This window comes from Otolemur garnettii, unplaced genomic scaffold (genome assembly GCF_000181295.1).
Source record: "Otolemur garnettii isolate 467f Iridium unplaced genomic scaffold, OtoGar3 scaffold00274, whole genome shotgun sequence".
NCBI classification, from domain to species: Eukaryota; Metazoa; Chordata; class Mammalia; order Primates; family Galagidae; genus Otolemur; species Otolemur garnettii.
In genome coordinates, this window is record NW_003852669.1 from 434,496 (window position 1) to 445,053 (window position 10,558).

The 10,558-nt window shown below is 33.7% G+C and overlaps 1 protein-coding gene across 1 annotated transcript in view; it reads right to left on the reverse strand.

Moving 5' to 3' along the window:
* Positions 1-306: 306 nt before the first annotated feature.
* Positions 307-10,558, reverse strand: part of MAP9 (microtubule associated protein 9) — a 27,416-nt gene continuing 17,164 nt past the window's right edge. Inside the window, exons 9-14 of the mRNA XM_003803003.2 lie at positions 8,969-9,137; positions 8,146-8,235; positions 6,699-6,860; positions 6,427-6,572; positions 6,111-6,243; positions 307-429 (exon numbers count right to left, since the gene is read on the reverse strand). Coding sequence (XP_003803051.1) covers positions 307-429; positions 6,111-6,243; positions 6,427-6,572; positions 6,699-6,860; positions 8,146-8,235; positions 8,969-9,137 — 823 coding nt within the window. The remainder of the gene's footprint in view (positions 430-6,110; positions 6,244-6,426; positions 6,573-6,698; positions 6,861-8,145; positions 8,236-8,968; positions 9,138-10,558) is intronic.

Here is a 10,558-nt window from a genome sequence, read left to right on the forward strand (position 1 = left end):
CATGCCCCGCTTGGTGAGGAGATCATGAATCACTCCCCTGGAGGAATTACCAAGACATGACAAAACTTTATGTATTTTAATGGTACAGACAATCTGATTATTACCTTATCATTTGAGGCAGTTTATCTACAGTTCAAAAATGTTTTCACTGATTAACTCCAAAGTATCTTTTTCACTGTCAGTAGAAGAGTCTGGCATTTAATCAAAATAGATTCTTCTAACTAAAAATAATTCAATAAACATTTTTAAATACCTGGCTAAAATTGGCAAATTGATAAATAGCTAAATAAGTAAGAACCAGAATTATCAAAACACTCTTGAGAATATAGTTCTGCTTGGAGGGCTCCATGGAGGAAGTGCTTCATTTTCAAGAAAGGAATGACGTTTGTTTTGTTTTCGTTCAATTCTCTCCTGTCTTTCTTTATTTTCCTGAAAAGCAAGTAGAAAACGATATATTTATATATACATGTAAACATTATTTTCAAATCAGTTTGCTTAGTGAAAAATAAAATAATCCATTTTATATATTACTCCCTAATTTAATGGGTTATAAAAAACAGCCAAAGAATGCCACCAATTTATATTATCAATAGGTATTAACAACACTTAATCTTTTTACTATTAAAAGTTATAACATGAAAAATGAATTTGTAAAATAGAAATAAAATCCATAATTCTACACCTCAAAGACAGTAGTTACCAAAAGTTAGTGAGGACTTCTGAGAATAGATTCTCAGAAGGCAATTTACTATGTATAAAGTTTACAGCAACATGAGATTCTTTAAATTTTTTACAAATAGTTGAAAATTCAACATCATGTTTCTTTATGTATTATTGAGTTTTAGCACATTATCAAACATTTATTTAGATTTTTGTGAATTTTCTTTTTTTTATTAAATGATAGCTGTGTACATTAATGCAATCATGGGGTATAGTGTAGTACTTTCACATACAATTTGAAATATTTTCATCAAACTGGTTAACATAGCCTTCATGTCATTTTCTTAGTTATTATGTTAAGACATTTATATTCTACTTTTAGAAAGATTCACTTGGACCCTTGTAAGATAAACCATAGAAGTGAATCCCTCCAATCACTCTCCCTTCACTCATTCCCTCCTCCCCTCTCCCTCCCCTCTCCCCATATTCTTAGGTTGCTATTAGGTTATAGATTTCATATGAAAGCTATAAATTAATTTTATAATAGGGCTTACTTTAAAAGAAAAGTAGATTCAGGGGAAGTTGCTTTAAAGTCAGACACGATAGGTAAGAGAAGCCACTTGTGTAAAGTGTTGGCGGAGAGGACTTCAAGCAGAGAAAACAGAAGAGGTGAGCGCTTTGACAAATGGGAACAACTTGAGATGTGAGAAAGAACAAAAGGTTGCCAGTGCAACTACGTTGGTGGGAGGCTAAAGACAAGACATGGGGAGCCAGATGACAGACAATGAGAAGGTAGAAGAGTGCGATCACTCATACCGTGCTTTGGAGCCATGTTAAACGAATGAAGCCACACAGGGAGGTGAGAGGAACACTTCTCTGGGAGAGGAACATGCCAGCCAAGGAGGAAACACTTGCCAGGAGGAAGTTTATAGCGTATAATGCAGAGACATTCCAGTGAATGGGGGCAGATACACACATCAGACTATCTAGCTGTAAACCTGTAACTTTCCTGTGGTTTGGGGGTACTGATGAGGACACAGACCAGACTAAAGTGGGAGAAGACTAAAAAAGATGCGGAGACCCACCAAAGTGTAGATAAAACTTTCTACTAGTTTTGCTATGAAGAAAAGCAGAGAAAAGTGAGACAACTCGTGGAGAAAAATGCGGAGTTAAGAGTTTATTTTTATAAAATTTCCTGTTCTAAACCTAGAACATGACGGGGATAATTCAGGAGGATAGAATGCTGGACTAGAATAGTAAATTTTTATTTTATTGCTTGACAGGAATAGCCCTGCTTCGTATTATTTTCAAAGTATTTACTTTCCATATTTTTACCTTTGTATTGAACAGTTGAATTTGAGAACCATTTCATTTCCTTCAACATACTTCCTTCAAAGAAATAGTTTAACTGAGTATCTGTGGATTAGTATGAAATCTAAGCATTTATCTAGGCATACGGGAAATGTTCGTACTGCTGGGTCTTTCCAGCCTGCAATTTGGCTTGTCTCTCCATTTCTCTGAGTCTCTGTTAATACCACAAAATTTGGAGGTTTCCTTATCTTGGTGATTGACTCTCTCTCCTCAAAGAGCAGCAGTACCAGGGAACCCTTGCACAACCCTGGCCCTGCAGGCTGACGCCTGGGAGGTAGAGGCTTCAGGGTGAAGTCTGAGGTGCGCATGCCTCTTTCCTCAGTAACCCACGTCTGGCTCTGGGTCGGCAGAGTGTTGGCATGCTTGTTTGTTTGCCACTCCTATTAACGTGAAGAGGCAACTTCCTTTCAGAATCTTTTTTTTTTTTTTTTATTGTTGGGGCATTTCATTGAGGGTACAAAGAACCAGGTTATATTGACTGCATTTGTTAAAGTCCCTCATAATTGTGTCCTGTCCCTAAGGGTGTGTCACACACTGAGACCACCCCACTGTACTCCCTCCTTTTTTTTTTTTTTGCAGTTTTTGGCCGGGGCCAGGTTTGAACCCGCCACCTCTGGTATATAAGGCTGGTGCCCTACTCCTTTGAGCCACAGGTGCTGCCCTAAAATTCTAATAGTTTTGACTTTTTTTCCCTCCCTCCTTTTGAGAAAAGAAAAGCTGTGATGAGATCATCATCAATCATTTTAGTATTTTAGAAAGAGGCAGACCTCCACAGGTGGAGGAAAAGCACCGAGGCTGTATCCACAGAAAGTGACAGACTCTTTTTGTACATTCCAGTGAACACGGACAGAGTTATTTGAAACAAGCTTGATCTCAGCAGCAGGAGGCTGAAAAGCCAGGACAGCAAATGGACAATTATTGACCTCACTATCAATTAACAGGAATCAATAATATCACCTTGACAATAATTTAAAGAACCTTGTTGAAAAATCTGATTGCATCTGTGAGAGACTGAACCTTTTGCTTTAATTTCCTATTAAAGGTAATTGTGAATTTACCTGAGAATTGGCACAAAGAACAGTCTTCATATTGGGCTATAATTTTCTCCTAAAACAATTATCTACCAAATGCTTACTACTCAAGCTAGATTATGTATTAGAATTTTGAGATGTTATTTTACATAAAAATTAATGTCCATTCTACCTGCAAGCCAATTTCAATAAGAACTTGGTAAGATGGAGAATAGATCTGTAACATGTATATTTATGTTATTTTAGGTAGTATTTTAACACATAGAAGTTTTACTACCTATTGAAATATTATTTTGTCTTTGCTCTTTAATGAGTTCTTGTTCTTCAGAGGACTGATGAGAATGACAAAGTGACTAAATAAATATAATTAAAAATATTGTACTTAACTGTGACTTAATCATTATGGAAATTCTACTCCATTTTCAAGAAAATGTGGAAGTAAATCTGAAAATTAAGACATTTACATTTAATTACCCTAAGTAGTAATACAGTTACTATGTATCTTCTTAATATAAGAAGACTTTTCACTTTTACTTAGAACAAAGCATTATTTAAAAGTTTAAGCTAAGGAAATCATCATGAAACTCTACCTTCCATTTAAATAGCAAACTAATTTCGATCATCTTATTCTCTTACTAGTTCTGTGTAGAATTAGCATATAGTAGTACTAAAGTCAACACATAACAATAAATCCTTTGCTGTCTTTATTAGATTGCATTAAATTATTCAGGGAGAGCTGATATTTTTGTACAATCATTGTAAAGTTAAGTGTTTCTCTCCAAGAGTAGTTTTTTTTCCTATTTTCTCAAGTCTTCATTTACATTGTTCAGAAGAGTTCTAAAACTGTCTTTGTATTGCTCTTACATATTTCTTAAGTTTATTCTTAAGTGTTTTGTCTTTTTTATCTTTTACCTTTTTATCCTATCTTTAAATAGTTTATTTTAGTTTCATGCACCTAACTACTGCTGATTTTTAAGTTTACAGGGAAAAAATAAACAAAAATGGTCAGAAGTACTATGAATGAAAAACTATAAAGGGAGATGTACTTGAAAAATATTTAGATATATCAAGTCTAATAATAATGAAACAGTGTAGCACTGGCATTCATGTATTATGAAATTGACAAAGGAACAAAGAGTTAAGAAACAGATCCCAAAATATAAGAATGTATCATAAAATAAAGCACTTCAAATCAATGGGAAAAAGATGGGCTATTTTGTAAATGATACATTTGGAAAAAAATTAAGTTGGAATCATATTTCCCACCATACATCAGGATACATTCTAATTAGAACAAATTTTAAAATTTTAAGGAGTAAATTTTTCGTTTGAACCCTCGTTTTGAGTTTAATATTAAACTCATCAAGTGGTTAGAAAAAAATGAGAGACCTTTCTTAACCGCAAAGTGTGGAGGTCTTTTCAATGATGCTTGAAAATCAAAGGCCAAAAAAGAAAATCAAAGGCCAAAAGACAAGAAAAACATGCTTGCTATATAAAAATAAAATTAAATTCTTTTTTTTTTTTTTTTTTTTGAGACAGCTGCAAGCTGTCCCCCTGGGTAGAGTGCCCGTGGCATCGCAGCTCACAGCAACCTCCAACTCCTGGGCTCAAGCGAGTCTCCTGCCTCCGCCTCCCAAGAAGCTGGGACCACAGGCACCCGCCACAACGCCCGGCTATTTTTTGGTTGCAGCCATCATTGTTGTTTGGCAGCCCAGGCTGGATTCGAACCCGACACCTTAGCCACTTGAGCCACAGGTGCCGAGCCAAAATTAAATTCTTTAAAGCATAAAATACTATAAGCGAAGTTGGAAAACCAACAATAGAGTGAAAAAAAATACTTCAATGCATAAAAAATGATAGGCTAATTTCACTAGTACATAAAAATTTCTATAAATAAAAAAGAATCAACAATCTAATAAAAATATATGCAAAGTCTATGAATTTACAGTTTACAGAAAAAAGGTATATATAAAAATAGCCCTTATACTAATGATAAGAAAGATGCTGAAGCTTAATCCTAACCAGAAAATACAAATCAAAATTATCCTAGATGATGGTTTTTAATTAGCTGAATGGGATTAAATTTTTAATCAAATTTAAAAAGTTGATAAGAAACTCTACTGGGTAGATAGTAGATAAATTTTACAGTTTTGGATTGCTAAATGATGGGATTGTATAGACTATGTACATGAATTTGTTACCTACCCATGTAAAGTACTTAGAAGAATGTGTTACTTACTCAAAACCTGATAACAAATCCTATTTTTATTGATATTTGAAAATGGAAAATAGGACTTTGATTGACATCAACAAAAGCAATTTTTATAAACAGAAGGGAACCAAAACATACATACAATATATGTAGAACCTTCACAGTTGACCATCTCCTTAAGTTAACCTAATTTTCACAGACTGGGCATGCGCTGCATGTACTTATCAGTACGGTAGCCTCATTTCTTACGTTGACCACCTCCGTGTGTTGACCAGTTTGTTACAGTGCCTTGGGAGGTCAGCTTACAGAGGTTTCACTGTATATTTTACATATAATATCCAGCTATTGTTCCTCCCAAACACCTACATAAGACTTTCTCCTAGAGGTCATCACAGATAGCAAAAGAGAATAAAAAATGGAATAACTTTCTCACTAGTAAGTTCAATGTTATTGTGTGTCATGACCAAGTTCCATCCAAAATAATCTGGCATACTTTCAGTAGTACACATGTACTTTTCTGCTTTCTATGATTTTATATTTCAGAATCACTGCATAGGAAGACTGGACATTATTGGTAAACAGCAAATGTGGAGATGTAGGTTAGGAATAAGGTTATAACTGAAATTTTATGCATAGGTGTTTGAGGGAATAGTGGAAGCATTAACAGAAATAAGTAAATCAAAGAAAATACACTATATACAGGTGGAGAGAATGATTATTCTGTCCCTAATTCTAATGTTATTCATCCCATAACTACTGATCATCTCTACCTGGAAGTAAAAAAAAAAAAAAAGTGCATGAAAAAGACATGAGTACAATTACCAACAGATACTTACCAGCCATTTTTCATATTCATTAATAGCTTGTTTGTCTTTATCATTTTTCTCAGCTCTTTTCAATTCTTCCTTTCTTTTCTCATTTATTTTTTCTTTCTCCTTTTGCTTGAAAAAAGCTTCTTTTTTTTCATTCCTTTATAGGATAGTATAAAATATTGGAAAGTGAAAGGAGAATACATAATGAAGATTCCTTAAACACATTAAAGTCATTGACAATAATGAGACTATACTGTATTAGCAAATTTCAAGTAAATAAATGTTAGAAAAGCCAAAAGTGCTCTCAATATCTATCAAAAGACCTATGATTTGGGATTACCATTTTTCAACAGCAGTTAAATTATCTTTCTTTTTCTCAGCAACAATTTCCTCCTCTTTCTGTTTCTTTGCCCTTTCATATTCCTTCTCCTTTTTATTTTTCTCTTTAAGATATTCCATCTTTTTCTCTTTCCACTTTTCAAAAGCCTGAAAAAGTTTAGAATAATTTTCTTACTGTGAATATTATAAAACAAGTAAAAATACGATTAAGCATTGATTCAGATTTTTAATATTTAAAACAAATTAAGAAAAATATTCAAAGATCTTGAATACTTGTAGTGCTTCCCCTTTCCTGAGAGCATTTTCTTCTTCAGTTTTCTTCTTGTTTTTTTCCTCGAGCCTCCTTTTGGCAGCTATTTTCTTTGCTTCCTTTTCTTTCATAGCCTTCCAGGCCTCAAATGATGCTAATGCTTCTTCTCTCTTAGCAGCTCTTTTCTGTAGTGGATAAAATAACAGACAGACACACAGCCAGAGCTGGATACTCACACACACATTTATCTTTGATCCTTTGATATTCATCATATGTTAAGTTTCAAAGCAAGTAATTTAGAATGGAAAAGTTAATTTATAAAAATATTATCCCAATTATCGCAAAATGTCCTTTTCTAAAAGCGTTTATCAGCTATTGACCTACTATTCATGAGAAGGAAGTCAACTATTATTTTTGGAAGTATACTAAATAAATGTATGACAATCAATTGTAGTAGGCTAAGTGGTATGATAAAATGTTCATGGAAAAACATTTCAGAAAAAAAGGCAGGAAAGGTATAAGCTTATATCGTAAGCTAGAGTAAGGCAAAGTCACAAAATAAGGAGTAAATGTTTGGTTTGAACCCTAGCTTTGAAACATAACATTCTCACTCTACAATTACATCCAAAATGTTGAAAATGTATGCCGGACTAAAAGATATGCAGGAGTCTGTATTGCAAGTATGCTGCCGTTTTTCTTATTCAAACTAATCCCATAATATTGTTTGCTTTATAATTACAGTATTAAATGACACAATGCCTTATGATGGAGGGAACAATTTGGAAGTCAAAGCACTACCTGCCACAGTACAGTGAGAATCTAACGAGAAGATGTGTGGTCCTGACCTACAGCAGAATGATGCTACACTACAGGCACCACCCCTGCCATGCTGCTCTGCTCAGGACCAGTTTGTTACAGTGCAGTTCACTTTGTAAAACGTTTTCCTTCTAAATTTACTTTAGTATTGAGTAGCACAATGAAATGTTTTTTCCAGAACTTTTATTTGGGAAGGTAGGAAAGAACTGAGTGTGTTGCAGGCAATGAAGCAGGAGTTAGAGAAGGGACTCAGAAGGACAGGAGAAACTAGAATGGAAGTCTAGCAGCAGTCAGCGGGAGAGGATCCAGGTCAAGAACTCAGGTCAAGGTTGGTGGGGAAGCTACATGTGATTCAAGAGACAAAAAAGGAAAACTGAAGGGTACTGAATGTATAGTATTCATTTATCTTTATCCTCTTGGCTAAGTGTAGCTCTTCTACACAAATGTAAAATAAAAATCTGTGTTTTCATGTAAAATTAACATTTGTATCAGTTTAAAATGCATAAAGTACAACAGAAATAAAATCAGAAATCAGTTCTTTAGTATAGACGTTATTTTTCTGTTTAAAAAGAGTGATTTAGAAAAGTTAAATATTCAGAGGTATTTTAATGACATAAACATCAAGAACATTTTTACTTCTGTATTTCACAATACCTGTTCATTCTGGATCCTTAAATTTTCACTTTCAATCCTTTTTATTCTGTGCATTTCATGTAAATATGTATTTTTCTTTTCTAGCCATTCCTATAAAAACAAGAAAAAGCCTATATGATATTCAAGATTTCCCAATAAATTGGGACTGCCATTTCTGAAATATTTCATTAAAACTTCAAAAAAGGAAACACAAAATATATAAATTCTATCTAAGCTCATATGATTTTTCTTTCTCTGATAATATTTTAATACATAAAGGCTATAAGTTAACAAAATTATGGGTATGTGATCCTTCTTAGTATTAACAATAGACTTTACTGAACATAATGGCTACATATATTAACATCTCTCTCTATAATTCACAAACACAATGATCTAAAGTATATTACTCTGTATAAAAAGCAAGACAAAACCCACCTTTTTTAGAATTGTGAAAAAATTAGTAAAATCATTTTCTGTGTAAGTCTAAAGTTTCAGGAAAGGAAAAATTTAAAGACCTTTTTTTTACAGAATAATATAACTACAAGGAGCAAAAGCATAAAAACATGCATAGACCGTACAACAATTTAGCTTCTGCCATATTTCTATAAACTGAAATAGCATGTTCTTCCTTTAAAAATAACTATGATAAGTGAACTGTGGAAGGGAATAATTTAGCAAAATAGTTTTAGATTGCTCATATATTATAAAAGAAAATGTTTCCCTTGTAATAAACTTAAGTATTAAACCATCATTCTGATAGTTTTATTTTATTCTTTGATAAAAGTATAGCTTTATGAAAGTGATCAGTTTTTTTTTCTTTTTTTCATTTTTCTTTTTTTACCTGATAAACAGCTGCCCTTATGGCATCTGCCTTGTCAGGTTCTATGTTCTGTTTCTGTGAAGGCCTTTGGTCCAAGACTTTCAAAGTCCCTAAATAATGAGAAGAAGTACTTGCCGATGGAGTTCTCCTTTTACAATTCGATTTCTTTAAAAACTCAGAGGTCATTAATCTGAAAAGGTCCAAATAAATAAAAATTAAACATTACATTTTCACTTGGTATAAGCGAGATCTGTTAGAATAGACAACTATTATATTTGAAAACTACATTGTAATATAATGCATAATTACTTCAAAAATTATGTAAACATATTGTGTTTTTTTGTATATGAAGAGCCTCATTCAACATAACACCACATTTTATAACTTTAAGTTATATAGTGCTTTAAAATGATCATTTCTTTTAGATATTTATAATTAGAACCTTTTGAAGGGACATGAACCACACTTCAAATTACATGAAAAACATAATTAATACAGTAGGTTTTAAAAATCATTCTTTGAGTATTTTCTTGCATTATTTTGTTACATAAACAACTACAAATATAAAATTAGAGGGGGCGCCTGTAACTCAGTGGTTAGGGTGCCAGCCACATCCTCAGGGGCTGGTGGGTTTGAACCCAGCCTGGGCCTATTAAACCAAACAAAAACAAAAGAGAGCAAAATCCAGGTGCTGTGGCAGGCAGCTATCGTCCCAACTACTTGGGAGGTGGGAGGCTGAGGCAAGAGAATTGCTTGAGCTCAGGAGTTTGAGGTTGCTGTGAATTGGGGCGCCACAGCATTCTCCAGAGGGCAACAAACCGTGACTCTGTCTCAAAAAAAAAAAAATACAAAATTATAAAGATTAGTGCCCCATATTTCAGGGCCTGGTAAGAAAATATGGTCTGCCACCTGATTTGATACATAACGTTTATTGCACTCCAGCTCTCGTCGCTCACTTAAGCTTTGTCTTTGGTTGTTTTCCTGCTCCAACAGCAGAACTGAATAGTTACAACACAGAAAATCAAAGTACATATTTTCAGCCACAAAGCTATAAATTTCAATTGGCCTTGTTCTATTTAGTAAATGAAAATGTGATTAATAACAATTTAAAAGATTCAGAAGGTTTCCATTAGTACTTACTAGTTAAGCATTACCACTGGCATGGATGAAGCTTGTATAGATTCTGATCATTTTAGTAAACTCACTTAGTTCATAGAAACTGGAGGCTTTAAGTACAATTTTTCATGTTTAGACAAAGGCACTTAATCAAAAACTGCTGGACTTTAGCTTTATTACTGCTTTGTATGTACAGTCACAGGAAACATAGGAACAGTGTAGAGTATGGAGAATCCCTAATCACTGACATTAGGAAAGAAGACAATTATTCCAAGAAGGCAGATCTTGGAGACCAAAGGTATTACAAAGACATGCCAGGCATAAAAACAACCAGTAATAGACTTAATCATTTCTTAATTCTTCTAATATAATCAACCAAGGAGTTTTTATCATGATGTAACCTACTCCCTTACTCATGAGATGAAAATTAAGAGAAAATAAAGTAATGCCAGGCAGTGCCTGTGGCTCAAAGGAGTGGGGTGCCGGCCCCATGTG